The 26935-nt window shown below is 34.0% G+C and overlaps 5 protein-coding genes across 13 annotated transcripts; 3 read left to right on the forward strand and 2 right to left on the reverse strand.

Moving 5' to 3' along the window:
- Positions 1–23: 23 nt before the first annotated feature.
- LOC116350170 (glutaredoxin-C4) lies at positions 24–921 on the forward strand. 2 transcript variants are annotated; one of them, XM_031781914.1, is made up of 4 exons: positions 24–159; positions 317–435; positions 623–727; positions 798–921. In XM_031781914.1, exons 2-4 carry the CDS (start codon positions 343–345, stop codon positions 891–893), a joined length of 294 nt encoding a protein of 97 aa, XP_031637774.1. In that variant the 5' UTR covers positions 24–159; positions 317–342; the 3' UTR covers positions 894–921. The 2 variants fall into 2 exon arrangements, with proteins under 2 accessions (XP_031637774.1, XP_031637768.1); XM_031781908.1 differs by lacking the exon at positions 24–159 and having other exon boundaries at positions 180–435.
- Positions 922–1163: 242 nt separating this feature from the next.
- Positions 1164–2656, forward strand: LOC116350162 (complement component 1 Q subcomponent-binding protein, mitochondrial). The gene is made up of 4 exons (XM_031781900.1): positions 1164–1506; positions 1671–1818; positions 1892–2094; positions 2284–2656. Exons 1-4 carry the CDS (start codon positions 1314–1316, stop codon positions 2520–2522), a joined length of 783 nt encoding a protein of 260 aa, XP_031637760.1. The 5' UTR covers positions 1164–1313; the 3' UTR covers positions 2523–2656.
- A 237-nt stretch (positions 2657–2893) lies between these two features.
- LOC116350185 (TP53-regulated inhibitor of apoptosis 1-like) lies at positions 2894–4461 on the reverse strand. Its single transcript, XM_031781928.1, has 3 exons — positions 4189–4461; positions 3244–3492; positions 2894–3166 (listed from the first exon to the last, which is right to left on the reverse strand). Exons 2-3 carry the CDS (start codon positions 3388–3390, stop codon positions 3041–3043), a joined length of 273 nt encoding a protein of 90 aa, XP_031637788.1. The 5' UTR covers positions 3391–3492; positions 4189–4461; the 3' UTR covers positions 2894–3040.
- LOC116350121 lies at positions 4078–9432 on the forward strand. Of its 4 annotated transcripts, none has more exons than XM_031781858.1 (9): positions 4078–4496; positions 5664–5708; positions 5803–5969; positions 6080–6147; positions 6320–6556; positions 6620–6714; positions 6797–8609; positions 8666–8895; positions 8973–9432. In XM_031781858.1, exons 1-9 carry the CDS (start codon positions 4399–4401, stop codon positions 9142–9144), a joined length of 2925 nt encoding a protein of 974 aa, XP_031637718.1. In that variant the 5' UTR covers positions 4078–4398; the 3' UTR covers positions 9145–9432. The 4 variants fall into 4 exon arrangements, with proteins under 4 accessions (XP_031637718.1, XP_031637732.1, XP_031637738.1 ...); XM_031781872.1 differs by lacking the exon at positions 4078–4496 and adding an exon at positions 4655–5094 and having other exon boundaries at positions 8973–9428; XM_031781878.1 differs by lacking the exon at positions 4078–4496 and adding an exon at positions 5108–5458 and having other exon boundaries at positions 5524–5708; positions 8973–9428.
- A 624-nt stretch (positions 9433–10056) lies between these two features.
- On the reverse strand, positions 10057–26486 carry LOC116340258 (probable WRKY transcription factor protein 1). 5 transcript variants are annotated; one of them, XM_031766660.1, is made up of 12 exons: positions 26359–26486; positions 19235–19993; positions 17157–17502; positions 16737–17047; positions 16003–16320; positions 15839–15940; positions 15615–15709; positions 15303–15548; positions 14957–15116; positions 14680–14798; positions 14459–14575; positions 10057–14281 (listed from the first exon to the last, which is right to left on the reverse strand). In XM_031766660.1, the coding sequence occupies exons 2-12, from the start codon at positions 19353–19355 to the stop codon at positions 10700–10702; spliced, it is 5517 nt and encodes a 1838-aa protein (XP_031622520.1). In that variant the 5' UTR covers positions 19356–19993; positions 26359–26486; the 3' UTR covers positions 10057–10699. The 5 variants fall into 5 exon arrangements, with proteins under 5 accessions (XP_031622520.1, XP_031622535.1, XP_031622527.1 ...); XM_031766675.1 differs by having other exon boundaries at positions 26220–26448; XM_031766667.1 differs by having other exon boundaries at positions 26191–26448.
- Between the last annotated feature and the right edge of the window lie 449 nt (positions 26487–26935).

A 26935-nucleotide genomic window follows, 5' to 3' on the forward strand; every position in this document is an offset into this window, starting at 1 on the left:
AACGATTTCACACCGACCATTAAACTCATTCGAATTCCATAGTGTATGTGTTGTATGTAGCGAGTGACATGCTCTGCTCCATTCATTTCATCATATTCGTGTTGTGAGTCAAACAGAGACGGTGACATTGACAATTCATTCAATTTTAGTATCAAAAAGGTAAAGACAGATTCTGATTCGATTCGACTGATTCATTTTGTAAATTTTAAATAATTCATTTGCTTTTTAAAACGCATGTTAATTTGCATTTAAGTTGTTAATTTACAAATTTAAAAAGTGTAATTTTAAAATTTAATGGGAAATATACTTAATACAGCACGTCCGAATCCAACAAATATTGCAATGGCATCTAAGTTTGTGAGCGAAACTATTGCTAGCAATAAAGTTGTTATTTTCTCAAAAAGCTACTGCCCATACTGTACCATGGCAAAGGAGGTAAGAAGGAACATTTTTGTACGAAAATTGTATTTTCATTTGTGATGACTCATTGAGATTATTTCGTTTTGACAACGTCTCAACAAAATCGATGAGTCAATGTGATGAAATTTAAGCGAAACTGTTTTATTTTTAAACTTAATTTTTTTCTTATTAATTAAACATGTATTCGAAATGTAAACTATAGCAATTCCAAAAGTTACAACAAGAATTCACCGCAATTGAATTGGACAAACGTGACGATGGCGGAGACGTTCAAGCTGCATTGGGTGAAATTACTGGAGCCACAACGGTAATAATCTATAAATTTAATATCAAATGAAAACCTTTTGATTTAAATTGTTTTTGTGAATAACACACAGGTGCCTCGCGTCTTTGTCAACGGCAATTTCATTGGCGGCGGAACTGATGTGAAAAAATTGAATCAAACCGGAGAATTGAAAAAACTTTTGGAATAAATATGAACATTTTAAATCTAATCAAACACTCCTTCATTCTTAGGACTTTTCGATATTGTTAAAAGAATTTGAAGAACAAACATATTTACTCGTAAATAAATAATAAAACAGAACATTATTTAAAAACAACAAAAAAAACTCTCGAAATCATTCCAATTCCACGAATGTACATTCATAGTGCGGTTAATGCCAATGACGAAAGTACATTGAACGTATCCATTATAACTGTCATGTAGTCGCATGTCACTGCGACCGCGTGAGAATATATTTCATCATATTATTCGTTGTTACAAACTGAAAAAAGCCGAACGATTCGATTCTATCGCTAACACTGTGTGTTTGAAATTATTAAAATTGCGTTTACATTTTGTTTTTGACATTGTAACATTTTAATTGAAAATAAAAACCAAATAACAAATCATGTTGCGAAATATCGTTCGAATCGGTGCATTCAAATCACTTGCATCGCCAATTCAACAAACTGTCGGAATTCGCAGTCTTGGAGCCCGATCTCTATGGCACATGTCCAAACCAAGTCTGATTTCCAACAAAAAATGCACGGGTTTTGCTGGTTGCCAGTGCGGATGCGGTAAACGATTTGCATCAACCGACGGTAAGTGTTTATTTATCTCTTCAAATATTTATTGAATTTTGTGGTTTTCGTCGAAATTCAGCCAATTATTGTGTTTTTGACGTACATTACATAACCTCATATATCTTGATTTGTGTCCTTTTTCGATACTGGTATTTCAAATTGAATTTTGTCATTGAATGCAGGTGAAAAGGCTTTGATTGAATTCTTAAAAGACGAAATTGAATCGGAAAAATCCACATTGGCAGGACATTTGCCATCGGATTTGAACGGATTCCGAATCAAATTTGATGTGGCCGAAGTTGAACTCACAAAATCATTACCAGACGAAAAGTAAGTTCTTTTCAAAATTTAGCACCTAAATTCATGGATAAAATTATTTTATTGATATGATTATCTATTTTAGAGTCATCGTTAAATTCAATGTAAACCATTCAGTTGACGCCGATGAAAATGAAAATATGGATTTCGACAACCAACAACAAGCTCAACAAGAACAACCAAAATTACTTAGCAAACCAAACTTTGAAGTTGATATCGTGAAAAATGGCACCACCTTGTCATTGTCCTGCACATTCTTGGGTGGACAAGTACAAGAAGGCGAATACGGTGAGTTTTTTTATTTCTTTCGCAATTTAATTCTTTTGTCGTCATGTTTTCGTCGAATTATTTTCAATTATTTCTTGCGGTGGAAATAAAGATTTATGATTTTGAAATCTTCAAAAATGTTGAACTTGAAAAAATTCGAATTTTCCAAACTCAAATGAGAATTCACTAATTGTTGTTTTTTACCACCAGATGATGTGTACGGTATCGAAGAATTGACCATTTTCAGAGGTGAACACAGCGAAAAGGTGTACGCTTGTGCCGGTGATATGCTTGATGGGTATTTCTATGATTTGCTCATGAATTTACTCGGCGAAAAAGGTATCAACGATGAATTCGTCAACAAAATCAGTGAATTGGCCACACAATACGAACAAACACTATTCATCAATTTATTACAAGATACAAAAAAATTCTTTGAATCAAAATGAACGCACCAATAATATCGGCGAGATAACCAATAGCATTTGTTTTTAAGTTGTTGCACAGCAAAACATACAAAAATCTGCATTTATTCAGATACCATTGATTTATAATTTAGCAATAAATTTTATCCAAAAACCATGATTGTCGTTGTTTTATTTATTTTCGTGAAATTTTTACGATTTTGATTTAAATTGCTCAGTTTGCATCTCTTTAGGTTTCCTTTAGAAGAAGAAAAAAACATGACCAGAATACTCGATCGACCTTGTGAACGTGGTAGCTTTAGTACAGCAAACTACCATATTTCTGTGTATTTTCATGAATCTGTTTGTCTGCGGCTCCCTGAGGGATGAGAAATATTTTTTTTAAATCCAACTCGTTTATACATCGATACACTTTACTGAAGTAAATAACTACATTACTTCCGAGTAAATTGGCAGTGTATTTTACATTTATTTGGTTGCTAAATACAATATGTCGAACAAAATAATAATATAGATTAAACAACTGAATTCGTTGAATTCGATCAACTCTTTGAAGGGGACGCTTTTGATTTTTCATCTTTTTTCTCGGGTGTTTGACATTCCCGTTCGGTGCCTAAGTGATTTGTTTCAATTTCTTTCAAGTCGATTTTTTGGTCTTGCATCGCCGCCTGATAAAATTCAACACGAAATCATTTTGATGAGTAATAAAAACGACACAAAATGGAATGGACGAAAACAAACAAACCTTAACGCATTGTTGATAGACTTTGAACAGCGGCGCACATGCCGAATCGTTTGTATCACCGTGCAAGAATTTTTCAGCAAACCATGCATTGAAGCATGCATCATAGTCTTGCTTCAGTTCATTACAATTCTCTCCTATGCTATTCATTATTGCTATTATCGTGGCCAGCCACACACGCAATTCTTAATTGTTGATGTTGTCGTTTAAATTTGCTTACTTTTCCCGATTAACTGAGTTGGAATTTGTCATCTATATGTTTGCAACAAAAATAGTAAATGAAAATTGATTAGAATAAATTGGAAATATACAGAACAGTAATGCGATGGAATTTCGTTCTAAATTTACATCACTGATAAAATTCAGTCACCGATCATTGTGGCGCTAAATCGTAATTTTGTTTATCGCGTCATATGTACACACATCCATACCACATCTCTCGCACGCGTCAACCGTTATTTTCTATGAATTGCACAAGTTTTTTGCGCGTTTTACTTTTTTATTTTCTTCATAGAGTATCCCTCAATCGATTACATTTACACTCAATTTCGAAAGGAAAACATTCAATCACCAGATCTGCCGCGGCCAATTTTTGTTGTTGTTGAAACAGAGTGGTTGGGTTTTTTTTCTCATCGATAATTAAATGGAATTGTGATTGTTTATTTAATTTGAACAGTTTTCTGTTTGAAATTTTCCATTAACGTGAAGTGTGTAGACAAAATGATATAAAGAACTCTTGAGTTCAAGAGCTGATTTTGGTAACATTCTTCTTCGATTGGCACTATTTTCATTGTTTTAAAAAACTGATTCAATTTAGTTGAATGCTAAAGTTGTTTGGAGTGAATGTGAGTGCGGTGTTACAAAAATCGTGTGATCAAATTGTGAAATTTGAAACCAAGTTTCAGTGTTAACTGATTCTTAGGTAATATATATGTTTCAATAACTTACCAACAAAACACACACTCAAACTGGTCCGATCGAGAAACCTGAATGAAAAGTACGATTGAATGGTGTTGTATTTTGTTACCGACTATTTTGGATTCCCTGTAACTGATTCAGGCCGATTTAAACGTGTTTTTTCATTTCACCCCGAGCGCAGAGTAAAAGAGACGAAAACTTGTGTCACCCGTGATTGAAACGACAGAGAAACGAATTTCAATGATTTTTACACCGTACTGCTCATATTTTAACATAGGCAAGCATGAAGATTTGTATCAGTCAAATCACGCATGTGCTGTCAACACTACCAACACATGGTAAGTTTTATTTGTGTTGTCAATTCACACGTACGCACACATACACACACAAAACACATCCAAGTGACATATTCCGTTTGGTTGTGTGCGTGTATGTATAAACTTCAAAAAATGACATTTCACACATGTACACAAAGATTTATGTTATTCTAATCTAAATCTAAATAATAGTGTTTTTTTATACGTTGATTTTATAATTGCATAGCGAAATCTTATCAATGCGATATCAAATGAGTTGAGTGAAACCGCAAAATGATCTCAATCAATGTTCATCTTTGTATTTGAGCTGCAACAGATCGTTGTCGTGTGAATGAACAAGAAAACCAATCACTATGCATTTTTGGATGCATAATAAACAATAAAAAAAAACAACAACGTTCCACACAGATGACGATGTCAATATTTCTTCAAATGTTACACGATGGATGAGAATGTTTTTGAATTTTGAACATGCGCGTTGCATGCACATTTATATCGAAACCAACAGGAAACATTTATAACAAATTTTATCAGTGTATTTGTTATCTAGTTCGTCAATAGAGAAAGACAGAAAAAAACGAGCAAACGATTTAGAGTGTAGTGACTTTAAAAAGTAAAGGTGTGTATAAAATACCATCTCAATAAATTTCGTTTCAATACCAGAAAGAATATTTTCCACTCAAATATTTCAACCATTCATTGTTTGCAAAAAACAACAACAACCACTTAAGTATACATTGTTGTGCGTAATTTCTCTTCTTCGCTTTCGCATTTTATTCGATTTTCTCTCCGGTCAAAAACATGACAACAAACGAATAATCAAAATTTTCGATCACATATCATAAACACATAGTTGTAAATTATTCTATAAATCGTTCCGAATGTGTACAATATCACAAAGTAATCGAATCGCCTTAGACACAGCATAGAATTCACCTATAAACAGTGTCAGAATACGGCAAAAACAGTCCAAAACTATAATTGTAAGTCGTGAGGGGTTATCATTTTTAGCGCAATTATTTAATGGTTCACTTTTGATTCGGGCAAGGAAAAATTCACAACGGATAAACACACTGTTGAAGTGCAATGTTTTCTTCAATTTGTTGTTCACCAAATCACGATTACATGAAATGAACGAATCATCAATTAAACACACTAATTGAATGAATCTTAAATTGTTTTTGATAGGCGACAATTACAAACGTTCGGAAACAGCGATATCACCATGGCCAAGTAAGTTTGTTTTTGTTATGGCTTTTGCACATAGTTCAGTTTGTAGATCTAACGCATTCGGTGTGTTTTTCATTTGTTACGGTTTTATTTATAGGGAAATGATGATCGTGTTCGTCTATGACACCGAGTGTTGTCAAAAAGAAGAAGACGATCCAGCTGATGCAGTTTTATATTTCCATCCGACTTGGGTGTCTGATACACAAAAGTTTTCATTGTGTGGCCAACTTATGGGCACCGTTCATTTTTTGCGCGAAACATTTGGTAAAGCCAATTAATTTTTATTAATTATTATTGATTGTTTTACGATTATTTTTCGATTACTTATCGATTATTTTAAATTTTATTCTCTTCTTTTGTGATTCTCCCCTTAGGTAAAGCCAATGTCATCTCACTACAAAATGGCAAATTTGTTCTCAAAGAGTTTGGACGATTTGTTTTGGTGAGTTAAAAATGTTGATTTGAAAATTCGAAATAAAAAAAAAAAAATGATTTTCATGAGAATGAATCGCTTTTTTGCGAAGTATTCTTGGAGTATTTTCTTGCTTAAAAATTTCAATTCTTAAGAAATAACTTTGAATTTTCAACTATTTCTTCTTTTTTTTTTAAACCAGGCTGTTGGAACGGATCGAAATATAAGCCAGTCACTGTTGGAGCATCGTGCCGAATTGCTGAGCTCTCTAGTTCGGCTATTTCATTGTGATATTCAAACAATTTACGACCAATTTTCAGCATCCGGTCAATACAAGAATATTTCGGAAAAATTGTATCACATCTTCGAAACTTATCTACCTATTTTACAGTACAATGGAAATATTTTTCAAAATATGCCGATATCAAAGTTGCCAAAGGTACGATTGTTTTTCTCATGATTTTTTTTTTGCATAAATTTCAACAATTTCATGATATTTCAGAGTGCAAGTAATATATTTTTGGAAGCGATGCATACATTACAAAGTTGTCAGCGAACGGCTGGCGTATTAGGTGGTTCGATTTTATATCACAATAAGTAAGACATATTTTTAATCTTGATTTCAAAACACGAATATTTTTTTTTCTTCTAATTCAACGCTTTTTTGTTCACATTTCAGAATAATTGCAACACAATTGTACTCAAAATTGGTAAAAAATCTTATATTAACCGATCCGCATCGGATAAAATGCACCGCCGAATCGTTGCCAGTAAAATTTCATGTACCCATCGGCTGTCAATTGATAACAATTTACATTCCACAAAGTGAATATGATGAATTAGTGCTAAATTCGGAACGAATTCAGACACAGTGTGCCAATCAAGAGAATGGAACAACAGCCCATGTTGTGAATGGTGTCAATGCATATCCACCGATTCAATTTAAGAAGAAAATCATGAAACGTGATAAATCAATTGTATTTACAAATATTCCCGAGGAGCATTCAGAGCATTCGGAAGGTACATCAACGGCGGTGGCGACGACGTCAAGCGAAAAAACCGACACCGATCGATCGAATAATGAATTGAAAAACAATGAAAATCAATTGAAATTTACACCGCAACCGGCAACAGTTCGTCCAAATCATTTGCCATTGCGTTTCAAAAATATCACATCCAAAGATATTCCAGAGAGTGGTTTTAGCAGTTCAATAACATTCGACGAACAGGACAGTTTTCCACAGTTTATTGGGCGAACCAGTGTGTGTTCGACACCAATGACTGAAAATAAAGTATTACATGGTAATATATTGCCAATTTGCAGTAATCCGTTCAACGAAAAGAATGCCATTCCAAATAATAATAGTTCAAGATCGATTATCATCAATGAACCACAATCGATAATAAATAACAAACCAATTACACCGAAAGAAAATAAAAATACGAATCAAGAGATGTCGGAGCGAAAATTTTTCGAAGTATCGGATCGCTTTTTGAATAATACAGCACCAAATCCATTTGGTCAGCAAGTAGCTCGTAATTCATTGGTTGACATCACCGAAGCATTTCGAAAATTTTCCAAACATTTATCGTTGCGACCAATCAGCACCGGTTTTACAAATTTTATGCATGAATGTGACTACATTGCCGATGGCAAAGTCTATTCATATGGAAAATCATCAAATGATCATGGCGTTCAAGATGATTTAAGTATTGATTATGATGCTGATGCAATTGATGATATTGTACCGAATAATCGATATCGAACTATAACCGATCCAACATATCCAGTATTTAATAGCTATGGCAAACCGATATCGCGTTTTCTATTCGATGAAATTGTGAACCAACAAACTGAAAACGATAACAACAATAAAAATTTAAATGCCATCAATTTTAATTCATTCGATGACCAACCGCAGACGATTCGAAACGATTTAAAATTGGCGGACAATGAATTAAAAGTGGAAAAAGCGATTAAATCGCTTGAAAAATCACAGGTACCACCGACCAACAATATCAATCGAAAATCCTTATCATTACCGCTAAAATCACTGACCAACAATGGCGATCCGAAACATAATATAAACAATGTACCACCGCCAGAGGCGTCCAACACAAAGAATATATTCGATAAGCCAGAAGAACGGCGAAAATTAACGGGCATTCAATTGACACCATTAATAACGAAACTATCCATTTTGGCCATGAACGATGATCGTTCGAATTCATTTTCCAGCTGGGACACAACGCCTGGCATGGAGTTGGCCACACCCTTGGACAGTGTTAAATTATTCCGTCGACGATCGTCGGTGAAAGGTGACGAAACCGATCAAATTCGAAGCACATTGGAAAATAAAAGCTCAACCGAATGCTCAGATGATGGTGAATTGAAAAAAGTGGAACTTTTCATTTGTGGCCAAAACAATATGACGATGCTGCTTGTGATGAAGGAGAATTTTGGACAGAAACATGAACACATTCAAGCCATGGTATGTTTTCACAATTTTTAAAATCGATTTGGTTTCATAATTTTTTTTTACTTCAGTTTGACGTCTGTGTATCGAAATTACCACGATTGGAAACAAATCTGAATCAAATCCTCAATGTTAATATGAACGGCGACAAAACGGATGGTGGCTATAGTTTCTTTTGTGTCGATCAAGAATGGGACACTCTGTCACGCGGTGGTCCATGGTCAAATAGTGATCTTAGCTCGATTGAGTATGTTCGTCATGATTTACAGTCAAATCCAAAACTACATAGTATTATCGTGAGGTAAGTTTAATTCTGTTATCATTTGTGCTCTGTACTTGCATTCATTACATTGGTGGTCTTTATTTTTCTTTGTACAGAGGTGACGAGTCTGTAATTTACGCTCATCAAAATATTGGAGCAAATGTCTTTTATAAACAATCAGCGCAATCACTTTGCGGCGGCCTACCACCACCAGTTGATGCGATGGGAACAATATCAAAACATGCTCGGCGCTCATTAGAAAGAGACCATTTCGTTATTTTATTTTAAAATCGCCTGCCATGTAGTATGAGTTTGTTTTCTTTTTTTTTAAATTAAATAATTGCAATATTTCATTTAATCACGCAAGCAAAAACAAGCATATTTGTTGTCATTAAAGCTTTGTGTATACTTGATCTTAGGTTTTCGATTGTGATAGTAGTTGAAAATCATAAATGATTCCGTCGTTTTAATGTTGGATATTCCATTGCTTATAAATACATATATATTTATCGTTTCTAATCGTCATTTTCTTTAAGTTGCACTTAATTTTTAATGATACATTTTTTTATTAAATAGAAATAATATTTTAAAATGTACTTGATTCAATTTCAAATGGTTAGACCATTTTTTAGTACTTATCTTTGATAATTCAAAGATCAAACCAAAATAAAGCATTAAATTCACATCACGAATGTATGAAATAAATAATTTTACAAAACCCACAAGAAATATTATTTCATTTTCGATATTTTCAATTAGGTGGATGAATTTTACGAGACATTTGAATATAATGCCATCAAAGATCAAACTATTGAAAAAAAATTATAAAAAGGTTTGAACATTTTTCAAGATTAAAATCTTTATGATTATGTTCCAAGCAATTGATCAAATTATTAAAAATCTGAACCTGATGAGAGAAAAATGAAAACGAACATAATTTAAAATAAAATCGAAATACTGAAGTATAAAATGACTTTATTGTGCTCAGGTTGAATAATTCAATAAGTACAAGTATTTCATGTGCGTTTACAAAATCCTGGATAAATTCAAGCTGTTTAACTTACCGTCCAAGCAGATGATGTTCACAAATGAAACTACAAAAATAACAAAAAATGAGCTCAAATAGAGCTAAAAAAATGTCAAATAAAAACAATTATTCATTTATTTATTCAGCAAAAGAGAATAATTTGTTTTTGTACGTTTATTTAGATAATTTTGAAATATTAGTTCATAATCTTCAACAATAAAAAATAAGTTTTTTTTTCGATTTTGCAAAAAAGTGCATAACAAATTGGTATAGGTATTGGTAATATGTGTGTTTGTATGTTTAATGCTTTTCATTTCATCTCGTTTTTTTTTATTTTTTTCAATTTTATATTTCATATGCTTTGGTAAATTACATCCCATATAATTTTCCTGTTATATTTCCAAACAAAAAACAAGTCAATTGGGGGGTTTTAAAAAAACGAAAGAAAATTATGTATGTGTTTGAAAAAGAAAATGGAATAATTTGCAAAAATTCCTAGCAAATAGCTATATAATTCCTTATTGTTGCACAGCACTTAACATCTAATAATTATTTTTTGTTGTGTGTGGATCAACTAAAACAATCCGTTAACAAATGATCTTTTTTCAATTTGCATTTTCACCTCGATTCGATTTTACCGATCAATTCCGTGTTTGTTTGTGTGTGTGTGTATTCCATGCAAATGTTTATAGCTGATCAACTACGACTAATTGGGGACGCGCACGATGAATGTGAGGGGAAGAGGGTAGATGACGAGAGAGGCTTTTCAAGAATTATGTCTTCATTTAAAAAAAAAGAAATGAAATTCATTTAATGCTACATTATGGTGCAACATACTTCAGGCGGTGGTCGGTGGCATTTTTCATCGATGCCTGCCGACGATAATTTAGCTGCACTATCGGCCATATTTTGATTGAAGCCATTTTTGCTGTCTTTGCCATTCGATGCATCAAAATCCATTATATTATTGCAAAGAAGCTCATTTTTATTTGATATTAAATTTGCATAATTGATGCTAGAGCCATAAACACTGTTATATGATATTGGAGGTGGTGTGGGTGATTGCGGCGTTTGCAATGTTGGTGATTCCCAAAAATTCATAATATCCTCCTCTTCATCGTCATTCATGTGGAATTTATCACTAGTTATACTGGCAGTATCTTCTGTCAAATCAATACTGCTGTTGCTGCGACTCGTTTGGCTGTCTTGTTTCTTGTACTTTGCGGTGGCTGAGAAAAACCGATAATCAGGCACACGAAATATTGGCTCCGGTGTTTTCTCTTTTTGCGCTTGATTCAACCACATCGAAACGGCAGTTGTAATTGGAAATGTTTGTTGGAGTTTTTTCTGTTGTTGCAACAATTGGGTGTCAACGATTCGTAGCCATGGTCGATTATTGCTGCTTGCATTTGAAATAATTGATTGATTACATGAAACCGTTGATGCTGTATCGATTTCAAATGAACTTGCTTCGGTTTCGAGGGATATTGGCTCTGGATCGGATGCGTCAAGCAATCCATTGACTTTTTGTTCAATTTCTTTATCATCTGAAACTGGATGAATTTCAATGTGTACCATTGGTTTTGTTATTTGTTCGCAATTTGATTTGTCTTTTTCATTTAGTTGGACACCAATTGAACTGGACTGTTCTTGGTCAACTATTTCAATTGATTCAGTTTTTATTGATGGATCATTGTTCAATTCTTCAGCCTTTAGTTGCTTTGAAACGTCCGTATTTTCGACTGTTGACGTCTTACAATTCTTTGCTTTTTCGAATGCTTGTTCCTCTGAATTTTGTTGAAATTCATGAATGGATTCTTTTTCAACTTGAAATTTCATATCATTGATATTCTGTTCGTCCGATACATGTTTCAATTCAACTTTAATCGTCTGCTGATGCTCAACTTCATCGCATGACTCGATCAGTTCGCATAGACTGCTGTTCAAATTGTTTTGAATTTCAATTTGAGTATCTTCGAATAAATGTTCAGACTTTTGTTTGGTCTCAACTTCAGTCTCAACATCAAATATTTGTTCGGGTTGATCGTTTAAATTTGATTCGATCGTGAATTTTTGTTCACTATCGATCACAACTTCAATTTTATTCAAATGATCAAGTTCTTCAGTTTCATTTGTTTGCAATTCATTTTCGCCAGATTGAATGGCAGTTGATTTTTTTTCAGCCACATTTTCAATATTTATGTTAGCTGCCGATTTGTCTTTACATTCCAAATCTCCATTGTTTCCGTTTGCTTCCAAATCCGTTTCGAGTTGCGTTCCATATTCCTTAATGTCTGTAGCGATAACCGGATAAGTGTCAATGTGTTCATCGCATACGTCTTTATCATCTTCTACATGGGATTGATCGCTTGACGATAGGTCTGTAGAAATAACGACACGGTCACTGTTGTCGTTCCTATCGCCAAAAGAAAGCTCTAAAAAATGATTCGATGCGTAAACATTTTGATGTGGTTTTGCATTGATGGCAAAACGTTCCACACTATTTTCTCGTTCATCATTCTCTAGATCGTTTGCCAAATGAATGTGCGACTCGGTCTGTGCTATCTCTTCAATAATGTCCATCACGGTTGTGTCGTCTTTTCGCAATGTGCCATCGAATGATTTATTAAGTTGTTGCAATATGTTTATCACCATTTCTTCATCCTCTTTAAGTTGTTTATTTTCAATTGTGTCATAATTCGATTGGTAAATATCAAACTGATTGATTAAATTTCTCGGTGATTTTCCAGTTGATAAACGCAATGCATTGTTTGATTTTCCAACCGATGCTCCTCGCATGGGTTCCATTTGCAAGCACGATATGGAAAATACGTTTGGATCAAATACAGATGTCTGTTCGTTTTCGTTTTCTGTACTTTTATTCGTTTCCGATTCAATTGTTTCATTATTTTGCGCACATTCTTCATCTTCACCACCTTCGGTTGGTTTTTGTTCGCTTTTCGAAGTTACGAAATTCGGTTCAGTGATATCAAATGTGTCGCAACGTTTACGTTTTTGTTCTTTGTTCATTTTGTCTTTTGCGATTTTTTTCTTTGTTTTGTTGGAATTGGTTGTGGTGCGTTTTTTCTTTGACATTTTTCCAATGGCATCTTGTGATTTCTCTTTGGTAACTGTCAATGAATCCATAATATCCAGTGCTAAATCACTATCCTTATTAATGTCAAGCTGTAATTCTTCGGCAATTTTGGAGGCTTTTTCCTCTTTTGTTCCATTTTCAAATGCAATTTCTACAATTTGACTATCGCAAGCATGCTTTTTACCTTTTGCACCAATTGTAAACCATTCAATCGATTCGATCGGTTTTTCGATGCGTTCAATTTGAATTGATTTTGTCGCTTTCTTTTTCATCGAATAATTTCGGCGACCATGGCTGTTTGATGTATTTTGTAAATGTTTTCCTTTTACCGGTGAGTTGTGTGCCTTTGAACTTTCTTCGGTTGTTTTAATTTCCGATGGTTTAGCCGAATTTTTAACATCATTCGGTGCAATTGATTTCGTAGGAACCATCATTTGAGCATAAGTCAATCCAGTAGACGGTTTTTCAATGGCAGATTTTTCATCGACTTTACCATGTTTCTCGGCAACATTTGGTTGATCGCGTGGTTTTGCACATGGTGTTGTAGTCTCTTTTGTCTTGGGATATGCATGTTTTATTTTAGCATTTCTATTGCTATTAGTTAGTTTCGACCACTTACTACTACCGCTATCATTACAATGGTTATCATTTTTATAAATTTTGTTCTTAACGATATTATTTGTGACATTCTTATTGCCTAAATCAGCCTTTAAATTTGTATGACTATTTTCATTGTTAAAACTACATGCGGTCAAATTAAGATTATCGCTTATATTGTTTTTAAGTAAATCACTCATGGTTACAGTAACTTCATTTTGTTGAATCGGTGCAGCGGCGCTTTGTTTATTATCTTTGTTTTTCGCATCGTGAACATCATCATTCTGTTTATGTTGTTGATTATCCGATGCGATTGTTTGCATACATTTTTTGTTGTTACTTAAGCCGTTTGTATGATTATTATTATTATTGTTATTATTCTGATTCGTCGTTTCGTTCTGATTTTCAATGGATTCGTTCGTTTTTATCGTCGTCATTTCTGTGGCATTGTTTTCCATTGATGTTGGCTTTTGTTCGCCATTATTATCGGTCGCATCAATTTGTGCATTCAATGGCTTATAGTTTTTCGGTAGGAATTCAGGAACGTTTACATTCAATGTGCTTTCGGTGGATGGAATCGGTACAAAATAAACTGGAACCGGTGGTGGTGATGCTCTGAACGGATGTGGCACAAATATAATTCGCTTATTTTGCGGTATAAATTCGGAAACATTTAAGTTCAATTTGCTATTTTGTAAGATTTTCTGTGGAATGGAACAGAAAAAAAAACAGAATAAATCAATTTAAACGCATGGCTTTTATATTTGTTGAGATCAACGTTAACATCAAAGGACAAAATAACACTCGAGTATTGAAATATAAATGAGAGAGAGAGAGAGAGAGAAAAAAAAACCCGGTCATGAATTCATTTGATAGCTTACATCACATTGTTCTATAGTCGGAGTGGGTGCAGTAGTTTCGACAGCTTTTTCATCACCATTTGGTTCAACGACCTCTTCATCGGTCACATTAATCTGTGCCAGTTCGTCAGGTGCCTCCTGTAAATAGAATCGATCAATAGATTCATTACAAGTTGCACTTGAAAATAAATGTAAAAATAACAAACGAATCAACGATTTAAAACAAAACATTGAGGACTCACACTCCAGTTAGTTGGTATATAAACTTTGTTGTTGTAAAAACGTGAATAGCGATTATTCCTCTTTGGTCGGCCAAAATAATTTCGGGTTTTTCCGTATCTTGTACCAGGCATTCGAACTTCTACAATAAAATTTGCAATAAAAAACACATAAAAAATCGTAATAAATATATATGTAAACAGAGAAGGAACATTTGGCACTGGTTGAGACCATCATCAAGTTCCAATACAAGTTTACACACATCTTCACAGTTCATAGAAAAAGTCTTATCGTAGTTACCTGGAACAAATGGCATCGGTGGAACATAGATGAACGGCGAGTAATACGGCATCGAATAATTATCAGAAACAACCGCATCACCGTCTTTTTCAGGCAATTCTTCATCTTTTTCGTCTTTTTCATCTTTTTCATCTTTTTCATTAGGCAACGTTTCTTTAATCTGCATTAAAATAGATTGAATCGTTGAAACGCGAACAACCAAAAAAAGAACGTAAAAGTGTTCTATTCGAAGAGCTGCACTAAAATTAATTCTCCTCCTTCGGAGTATGTACTTTCAGCCAATCAATTCCCTCATAAAGTTGTTTTTTTTTTTTTAAATAAAAATAAGAAATATATATTGAAATACCTTTTCATCGTCTTGTAATTTGATTTGAGTATCGGTTTGTTGTTCGATTTCATTTTCAGTGATATTTTCCTCTGATGTTGACATTTCCACATCATGTTTTGATGTCGCTTCATTTTCAGGTGCTTCAGAGCGGGAAATAAGTTCTTCATTTGGTGATCGCGGAGATGGTGGTGGTGTTAATGGATGTTGTGGTGTGTCTGAATCATTGTTAATGCTGACATTTTCGCTCAGTGAACTGTTCGACATCTATTCGAACGAATGACATTTTTGTTTAGTTTAATCAGAATTAAAACGATCGGCTATGAAACTTACATCTTCGGAATTAATTGAATTGCATTTCTTAACGTGATCGCCATCGATGGATTTTGTATCGTTTGTGATGGGTGACATTGGTTCAACGGGGAACGCTGAAATGAAATACAAATCAGATTCATCTTAAAACGGGATAGTTCAACAGCAAGCAGAAAAAAGCACTTGAAAAATATTGTCATCAATAAATAATAAATAAATAAATATGGATGAAATACGACTCTTACAATCAGCATCATAGGCGTCAAGATCCTCTGTAGTTGAAGCACTTTCATAAGGCATTAGAATAGTTTGACCAATAAATTGATCAAAATTATTTGGAATATAGGCTGTTGAGAGAAAGAGTAAAATAAAACGAATGCTTTGTGGTTGCTGGTCGTTTGATACATACGATAAAAATAGCCATTATTGTCGTAGAATCCGGACGAATACATGAGTGATAGGTCGTGTTCAAAACCATCATTTGGATATGTGGCCGAGTTGCTGTCGCTGGAGTTGTTGCCGTTGTGATAGGTTGAATTGTCGGGGCTCATTGATTGAATACTGTAGTACGATGCCGTTTCATCGTTTGATACAACACTCACCGAGCCCGAATCATTTGACGATGTGGCTGTCGCACTCATTGGGCCAGCATACTTTTTGTCACGCATTAAATAACCTTTTTTAAATAAGACTTCCGAGCGCGGTGTCGATATTCGAGTATATTCGGCTATTTTTAATGAGTCACATGTATGCACAGCACCGCAAAAAATGCATTTGAACCGACACCGAAAATCGAAGAATAGAAATAAAGAGAGAACAAAAAAAAACAGAACAGTGAATGTGAACGTCGAATGAAAATCAAATTAGTCGTATATATATCATGTGTGTGCATGAATTTCGTTCGACAGAAACGACACAAAGGTGTAGAGAACTATTGCGATCTCCTATCAATGCACACATTATATTTACCCCAAAAATAACTAACATGCAATAAAACGCATTGACGTGAGAAAATATTTGTTATTTGTAATTTGCAAAACCGATCGAGACAGATCGTATTTTCGCCAAGTGCGACAACCGAAATAGCACACACACAATATATTTATATATATAGTAAAAAGAACATCGAGAAAATCTATCAACCTTCATTGAACTTATTTAGTTGTCGACTGCAATGTTGATCTGATCGTTGTTGTTGCGTCGAATTGCAACCGTTTGCTTTATCTTGACATTTATCACTATCATCAGCATTGCGTACATTTTTCACTAAACCATTTTCGTTAAAATGCTCATCTGTATGATTATTTTCATCAGTTGTTTCTCGGTCCGAATGAAACGTTTTACGAAAGTTGCCACGACTATAATTGTTTAAAATGCCATTTGAATTATAGTTGCCGCTTCGATTATCCCATTTCTTGTGTCGCGAAAATGGTACTTTCATCAAACGATTCGATCTGTAGTCCAAATGATGGCGAGATAAAAAGAAATAAACAAACAGCACAAAAAAAAGGGAGACATTATAATTGTAAATACCCTTCAAGTTATATTTTCACTTATTCTTACCGAAATTGATTTGGTTTCATCGTTTGATTCTCATGAATATCATGAAAATCGATTTTATTTCCATCATCATTTTCTTGGAAATGTGTGTTCACTCTTCGTAGACAATTCGACCGCACTGGATACTTATCGGTCATTCGTGTATGCTTATAAAATTCACTTCGATAACCATTCTCCATACAACCATTTGGAGTGCCATTTAAATGTTGAAATTTTGTGTTGGCCACATCATTTTCATCGATGGCTTCATCATTATTGTACCGATGTTGTTGGGCTCGCCAACTGGCCACATACTTTCCATTACTGATTACGGTCCGATTGGACACATCGTCATTGATGTTATCCGAGCCTAAATTCACATAATAATCGTAATTCATTGATATTAAAGAAATGACTATTTGAACAAGATCGATTTTGAAATAACACAACACACTTCAACACGTTCCACACTGACTTTATCAACTTGAATGCAACGATCTGTTTGACAAGACAAAACACAAGTATCACATCATATAAATTCAAATGCAACAGGAAAAGAAGACGACAACCCAAACTGAATGCGCTTCAATGAAATACGATCACAAACTGAATGTTTTCTCTCTGTTTGCTCCTTTTTCTTCGTGTGTGCTGTTTATTGAAATGGAATAATGCATGGTTGGGCTTTTTAACAGAGATAGAGAGAGAGAGAGAGAGAAAATAAAAAAGTGAATCTCAAAATATACTCTGTTTCGGTATCTTCCCGTTGAAAATGAAATCGAGACACATATGCACACACAAAAAACAAGCACAATTGATAAGATGCATTTGAAATGTCTATTTAAACATAGAAACCCTTTTTTATGGTTTATTTGTAGTCTTTCAAGTCTAGTTCAAATGTCTTCTTTTTTTCGTATGTCTATTGGTGGCTGATCTGATCAATCTGTCGTTTTTTGTTGTTGTTGTCTCTTTGATGTAACGTACAACCACATTAAATGCAATTGCACACCGAATTTATGGTTGATTTTATGGCATGCAGCAGTACATTTACACATCACCAACTTATATTGCATATTGTTTTGTTTTTATTACACTTTTATTGTTCGGATTCTGATTTGATTGTATTTACTTAATGTGTAATTGTTTGGGGGTTTTTCTTGATTTCAAGCGAATTTTGTACGGATGTAATTTTGAAATAAAATTCATGAAAGTAATAAAAAAAAAAATTGGTGTACTCGTTAATAATCACCAAATTGAAAAAAGTCTAATTAAATATGATTTTGTTTTATTCGCCGATAATTAACAGATCCGCCAATTTAAACAAGATTCAGATCGTTCATTTTTAAAAATACTATTTTATTTGTTTGTTTTTTTAGAGATTCCTGCCTCTTATAAACTCTGATCTGAATAAATAAAATTGCGCGAAATGCCTCAAGCGTTTATTAAAAAAGATGATGGGTTGCATATGATAATCTGTGAGCGGTACACATCAAACCGTTCCACATTTTATGAACGAGAAATAATAATAATAATAAAATAATCGCGTTGACACATTAATTTCCGTTGACTACACTTGCGTGCTTTATTTGCACAAATTACTAGTCACTTGACGCCACAATGTTAATACAATAAATTTAAGAAACTAGATAATCGTTGCCCACGGTAAAAGAGAAAAGTGAAATACAGAACAGACCCTGTAAAATAATGAAAGTAAGAATAGTACGAATAAGAGTGATATGGTCGAATGATCAGGTTGTGTGTGAACACGAAAAAAATAGAGGAAACTGTGTTTGGTTTGGAAAATGAAAATTTCCGGCCAATTTGTTCACCATTTTTTCTTCCAGTCGATGACATGCATTCAGAAAGTAATACAAAATTACGGTTTGCTTGCGTTTCATAGAGATGAATGAAGTAAAAAGGTAAAATACAAACACAGATGGAATTTTTTTAGAACCAAGTAAAAAAGCACACTCTTCACCATCAAATTTAACACAATCTCACACATTCACAACTACAACATCAGTTATATATGTATGTTTTGATGAATTTCACAACAATTGGATGAAATTTCATCATACGCAAAAAAAATCGAAAAACACGCTTACCGTCTTCTTGGTAATGATGTGCAGTGAGTCCGTTGGTATTGCCAACATCTGTGCCATTGGTATAGTCATTTTCAAATGAAAATGTACGCCACACAGTCTTTTTCTTGGTTCCTTTTCCCATGTGGTGAACGATAGTGAGAGAATTTATGTGTCTGATTGAATTGAATTTCGTTTGATTGATCGTTATAAAATATGTTTAATTTCTTCTTTAAAATCTAAAAAACTGTTTCTCTCTTCTCGTTTTTCGTATTATTTATTATTATTATTTTTTTTTATCACAAACTGTTGAAACAATGAGATGATTTTTGAGATGGGATGAACACACGTTTTCTTATCAGTATTCGCGCACGCACAAATGAAAGAATAGAAATGAGAAAAAAATAAAACGAAAATTTTGAGCTTCAAAATTTGAATCGCTTTAGTGTTTTTTTCTCGCTCAACTTTTTCTCTGATAATAATCACTTTGACGTAGTTAAAATTTACACTGCGACGTTTTCTTTCTTAAGCGCCTATTCAATGGCAAACTATACCGAGAGAGAAAATTTATCGTGTTCATCGAAGAGGTAGCGGTAGCATTGTAAATTTCGTTTTGTCTGTTTTTCACGGGTTTTTTTTTTGTTTTTATACAAATTAAAAATATTTTATATATCACACGCACATTATTTTTCTGACATTGGAAGTTCAAATGTTACAAATCTGGTATAGGTCAGGTGTGAATCAGAATAAAAATTGTGCTGCATTAAAATCAATCGCGTTCACCTGCAAAAAATAAGAAAACAAAAAGAAAATAACTATTACAAATCAATCGACATAAAGCACAAATTTGTTGCAATCACATTCCCAAAGTGAGCCTCGTTTAAAATCCTATCACACGAATTAATACGAATCTATCTTTATATCGATTGTGTCCTATCTATTTGATTCGCTTCTCTACTGCTCACTTTGCACAGTTTGCAAATTGTTTAACGATGTGAAATCGATTTGCATTTTGTATACGACGGTGCGACAGTGCGGTGCCGGTAAACTGACAAAAAACCAAATAATAACATTCCAAATAAAAATTGCCTTCCGAATCATATGCTACTCTTTTCTCCTCTCGTTCGGACACATCGTTTGCTATATACTACTGTAGTCGTCGTTATTACAGCTCATTATATTTGTTTTGTAACATGAATAAGAGTTTGCACACATAAATCGTCCTTCGTAAATAAACTGAATATTCCGGAGTAGTCGTATTGTTGGCAACTCTATTTCTCTCTGTCGATCTAACGTTCGCACTGTATGTCAGCCACACTGTTACACCACATTTCAGAATTTTGTTCGTAATCAACCATTCACACAACCGAATTTTATTTTGGTTTCAAGTCTTATATTTAATATCAAAGCGTTTTTAACGCTCAACCAAAGAAGTTAAAAAGAGCGGATAATACGACCGCTTACGTTTGCTTATCAACCCGTCCTTTTTCAACACAGACACTAACGGATACACAATATACATGCACGCATTTTCAAACATAACAACAACTATTCGTGTTCATCAAATGTCAAACTAACGAGAGAGAGCGCGCGAGGGAGAGAGCGGTAAAGAGACTCGCTGCAATCAAAATGAATAGATCGAAATAATTTTAAAATGCATTGGCGAATACGACGATGATATTGTTAAGATTGCATACCAACTGACCGTTTCCCACCGATGTGCCACCCAAGATTTTGAAACAAAAAAAGGTATTGAGCGTGGAAAGCGTTTGTTGTTCTTTATGATTTATTTGATGCTAAATAAAGTGCTTCGCATTCAAATGTCGCTTTTGTCCATCAATAAACAAAATAAAAAGACGTGGGCTCGACCATATCATGTTATTAAAATACAATTGAATAATGCGAAGGAAAAATAACGATATTTCTCAAACATTTGAAATGGGCAATTTGCTTTTAAAATTTTATGATGTTCAAAAGAGACGTTTTTCATTTAATTTAAAAAAAACACACACACAGCCTATCTCATTCTACGGCAATATTGCAAACACATAACGCATATTTCAAGTGACCGTACCGAAACGCACATTTCAAAAAGTGTTCAGCAATCGAAAATGACATTTTGCAATGATGCTGCCACTACTTCTCGAATGGAATAAATGTGTTTTGTGCATGCACAACGTAAGTTAAAATTTGCATTGTCTGACTTATATTTTACTGTGTCGGATCTCTATCTTCAAAAGCGCACACAAATTATGACTATGAGTATTCACACAGTTATTCACAATAGTTCTGTACAGGTTTTTTTTTATTGCTTTGATTGTACAGAGAGACATACACACACACATACACCATAAATATCCATTTCTCTTTCTATTTCATCCATATTTCGTAATTGACACTCTGTTTTGCGACCGTATCGTTTGTCTTCGATTTTTTGTGTGTGCTTGCTATGTGTTCGCCATTCTTTCTGGATGTGTTGCATAAGCGATACTACACTTTTAAACTCATCCCAACCAAACGAAAGCAAAATTTGATTTGGATTATTTTTCATGAAAACACCGAACAAGCAAAACCAAAAACAGCAAGCGAATGAAAAATGAACGAAATATCAACATGAATCAAGTAAAAATGGCAAACATTGCCATCGCAACAAAAATAATATTGTCGGTGAATGAAATTACTGAAAAGAATTTGAATTTCCTACATTTTAAAAACAAAACGAGAAACAATCCATTCGAAGAATTGTGAGTGAATTTGTATTTGTTGTTTGTGCATACTGCTTTCAATTTTCGTCACATATTTTGTTTAGATATTTTCCGGCAGCTAAGGTGCTGAATGAAAACAATAGTGATTGTAACAATTGAATTGTTTTTATAGCTATAAAATCACCTTTATTGTTGTTGCCCCATTTCAGCGCCTGACATTAGTTGCCTGAGCTGATTCAATTGGCTGAAAGTGTCTCAATATAATGTCTGATTGTCGTTGTCATCGAGCGTTGCCCGGTTGCGTGAAAGTATTTGAACTGTAATTTGGTCATTTAGTAAAATTTCATCGCGTTTATAAAACGCACAACAAATGTTGCTATTTTGTGTGTTATTTGTTGCGATCGTTGTCTGTATTTTGTATGAATGCAATCGAAACAAACAAACAAACAAAAAAAATCTCGGAACATTTCGAGCGGAATTTGTTTTTTTGCTGTCATTCATGTGACTTAACAAACGATATTTAATACGTTTGGCAAAACAACAGACAATCACGATTTTAATCAAAGTCAAAATCAACGCGTTCTAATTCGAAGCAGTTATTGTTTGTTTGCGGCTCTATTTTTGATTATTGAAACTGTGCGATGACAGCGGATGGAAATAGCGTAGATGGTTCAAAGTGTAAAAGTCATTATGCACTTCAATTTGCTGATTTTAATTAATCGATTAAATATTATTGCAGCTTTCGAGTAATTGTTTTATAAATGTGTTAAAGGTTGCTTGTAACACACTCTCTGTATCTCTCTCACACAAACTCACAAATACATAAGTCAAAAACTGAAGAAGCAAAATTTTCGTTTTGCTGCATTTGAAATAACGACACCACGTTGGTGCAGGAAATGGAAAATTCAGCTCATATATACATGATATATCGACCCGATGGGAGGATGGGAGAGAGAAAGAGAGTAAGCGGCCGGTGTATATCTTGTGGGTGGGTACACCTAAACACATACTCGAAGCTCAATGCATTCACAACAGCAGTAGCTGCTTACATTGTATCAGACACATCGCATTCTCTTCGTTTTGCGTTTTTTTTTTGTTATATTGAAAAGAAAAAAAATTGCAACACGATATCACCGGACCCCATACAATTCTCTCACACGATTACTTGTAAGCGGGCTCGTACGCGTCCGCATTTTCAACCCATTCGCTTTAACAGGAAGTTATCTGGTAATTTTCCACGCTTGAATTGCTTCTTGGGTCAACATCTTAATTTTATTTTTTATTTTTTTCGTTGTTGTTGCAGTTTTTTTTTACAATTCTCTGTGTGCTTTTTTCTCTCTTTTGTTTAAAGTCAATTCGGATTTCGTGTACTTCTATTGTATCGAATTAGTTTTGTTGGTTTGTTGGTTGCTTGGTACGAATCAATCTCCTATTCTTTCTCACTTCGTCACGATACACTGTCACATGCATATGTATAGTAATATACAGATAATTCGTATGTTCGTTGTTGTCGTCGTCGTCTATTGAACACTTTCAATACAGCAAGAGTAAGTCATTTACTTGTTAAAAGTCATGTCATTTGTTGTTATATGCATTAAAAAACGGTTGATATATTGCACACACGGGCCTCTCAATTTTACTTCGATAATTTATTTTTGGGAAACGCTGTGAATATTGTAGATGTTGATGTTTCTTCTATTTTTCTTTTTTATTTTTTTATTTATTTTTTTGAACAGACATCATCTTCAAATTGTAGAGCTGAGTTCTTTTGGATTTTGAGCTCTTCAACTGAATAACGCATTCTTTTTCTATTTCTCATACTTTTGGCAAACTATAGAGAAAGACATCTTGCTTGTTTCGCGTTATGTATATGTATATATATAAAAAAATCATTGGGGTTTTTGTTTCGGTTTTTCTTCAAATGTTCTTTGCTCAATACTTTATCTTTTTGAGACAAATAGATCTAATTATAGTTGAACGAAGACGTTTTATTTCAAATTTATGGGCATTGATGAATTTTCGTTTTTGGTTTATGTGTGTGTTTTTCTGTCGCCTCAAGGAGTCGAATGACAAACGTCGAAGCAGGCAAAAAACAAATACGAATGAGTTTTTAATCACATCAAACACGTTTTGGAAATGTAGACAGTTTTTCGTCAGCTTTCAAGCAACCAAATCGATTACATTGGTAATTTTTGTTTTAGACCAACCGTCATCGTTGTCGGCGTCGTCGTCAAACAATGTGTTGATGTATAAGGAAGCGAAAGAAAATTAGGAAAAATTATACCATTATTTTAACATGTGATATTTTCGAATGAACTTTTTCCATTGCGCTTCAGTTTTGCTTTCTCTATTTCATGCCCTTTTCTCTCTCTTCGTGACTTTCACACTAATTTCAATCTAGACCCGGCATAGTATTTTCAAGAAAATGTTATTTTTACTTGTTTTTCCCTGTCATTATCGCTGTTTTCGTTCCCAAATTCCGGTATGTCAGTCTTTGCTTCAACTTTCTCCTCTTTCTACCTCTCCTATCTCTCTCTCTCTCTCTCTCTCTCTCTCTCTCTCTCTCTCTCTTCCTTTCTCTCCCGCTCACCCAGAATAGCAACTGTGATATGACTTGGCATTAATCAGAATACATGGATATTGGAGAAACCGGGTGAAACAGCACAGTGAGCAGAATCGAATTTCGAATTGAACCACATCAGCTGTGCATCGTTTGCATGTGTTTGCCACACGTTGTGCCCACAATGAAAAATGAAGGAGAATTTCGGGATTCGAGCGATTATGTAAATGTAAGACTAATTCTCTTTTTTTTGTTCTTCGTTTTTCATTCGATGCAATGTTTTTATTTGTGGCATTTACACAGCCAATATCTCGGCTGTGAGCGAGCGGCATGTGAATAGCGAAAGAGAGAACGATTGGCATGTTTTTTGCGAGGTGTATCGCGCCCGACTGAGCATTGAAAAGTATCCGCGTGGCTTACATAACAATACAATTTCTTTGGCAGAACAAAAAAATTCGAATATCCACAAGCCTTATTGCACACAACTTACATTCTGTTATCCTTTTCACACTCATCGTGCAACTCTCTCTCTCTATCTTTCTCACTCTCTACGCCGTATTATTTCTCTCTCACTATGTCACACTTATTCGCCCGTTGTTTTTGTCCTTTACATTTATGTGATATACACATTCCTTATCTTTGCTTCCGATGGTTGGATAAAACTATTTTTGGAATTTCGTGTGCATTTCAATCGAACTGAAATAACAACAGCTATAGAAAAGAAAAACGTGAAAACTCACAATAATTTCCTTAAATTTTGATTTGTTCTGCGCTTGAGCGCTATTAAACTGGAAACGACACACAATTTTATTCTGAGAATTTTCAATTTTTTTTTCATTTATAATGTGAAAAATATTGTCCATTTGTGGATGAAATATTCCACAAGGAACCAGAGAGACTAGTTCGAAAATTATCAATGAAAAACGACCACATTCATTATTTGTTCGTGGTGATTACATAAATTTCACCGTTCAAACGCATATTATTTCTTTAAACACATCGAATATACAACTTATCGGTCAAAATCCGTGCTCTCTTTTTTTTTAAAGGAAAAAAAAACAAATACAGTTTTGAACTCTTTCTTTTTGCGATTAGAGAGCCATTTTTTTGCACATTTTTCCAAAAATGATAACGAAAGCTAACTTGTCATTTACTTTCACTAATTCAAATCACTGATGGAACTATGCACGCCTTTTATCAGTTTTAGCCGATGATGACGATGAGGAAGGAGAAGAAGAATAGGGAAAAAACTTGTATATACCTCTTTATGAATATGTATCCGCTATTTATGTTGGGAGCATCTCAAAAACCAATTTTTTTTTTCAAATTTTTTTCAATTTTTACATTTAAATGATAACAAACTCTAGTCGTGAATCCTTTTCCATGCACACACACATTAACACCATTAACAATGGTTCGTTGTCAAGGCACAGAAATGTCGTTACAAATTGAATAAAAAAAATAAAGAAATTGAAAGAAAAATCTGCCATTCAAAAAGAAATTCTATGCAACGGAACGGTTTGAGTTTTAAAGTGCTTATGTAAATGTCTTGTTTAAAGCGCGTGCCGTTATGTGTATTGTCTTTTTGAGGATGTGTGTTTTCTTTTTGTAACTTCTAAGTAATTAATGTGAATCATATCACGGGGGGAAGATGAAAATTCAACGAGTTAAAAAGCAAAAACAAAAAAAAAAGATTTTTTTTTAAAGAAACTCACGGCAAGACATACACACATGAAACACTCACAAGCGGTTTTAGCCGATTTGATTTTTCTGTTAATGTTGATGCGAGAATTTGTTAAATATGCGAGAATAGATTTATTTCCTCTTTTTCTCTCTATTTTGATTGTATTTTAATTTTTAATTAGAGCTATACCCGATCATACTTTTCTTGTGTGAAATATTTCTCTCTTTTCTGCTAATTTGCCTGTATGTCGATTATATAACGCTCTGTATTCGTGCGACCGGCAAGACAACTAAACGAGAACTAAGATGATACGTAAATGAATAGTTTGTGCGTACACAATCAACATACAGAACAAGCGCCAACGAACAAGCGAGCGAGCATGACGGAGAACGAGTGAGAGAGCCAAAAGAGCGATCGACTTGGATAGGCTCTATGTACATGACGATGTGAGAGTACTGAGTGAGAGAGAATTATAAAATGTAGAAAGACAGCGGTCTCCATTCAAATGCGCGCTCAAGAGAGAACACCAAAAAATAAAATAAAATAAAATAGAATTGAATGATAGATTAGAGAGAAAATGAGAAGGGCTTGGCACATTAGAGGAAAAGAGATGCAAAGGAGGCCGGTATAATAAATTTCGATTATAACAACAATGAATGAGCGAAATAAAAACTGAGCAATACATATAAAAATATTGTTAGATCACATGTTCAGAATATTACTTTTTTTCCATTCTCGTCACTTTGAAATGGCTGATATGCGCATGTGTTTGAATA

This window comes from Contarinia nasturtii, unplaced genomic scaffold (genome assembly GCF_009176525.2).
Source record: "Contarinia nasturtii isolate CC-2019 unplaced genomic scaffold, AAFC_CNas_1.1 Cnas_scaffold_129, whole genome shotgun sequence".
NCBI classification, from domain to species: domain Eukaryota; kingdom Metazoa; phylum Arthropoda; class Insecta; order Diptera; family Cecidomyiidae; genus Contarinia; species Contarinia nasturtii.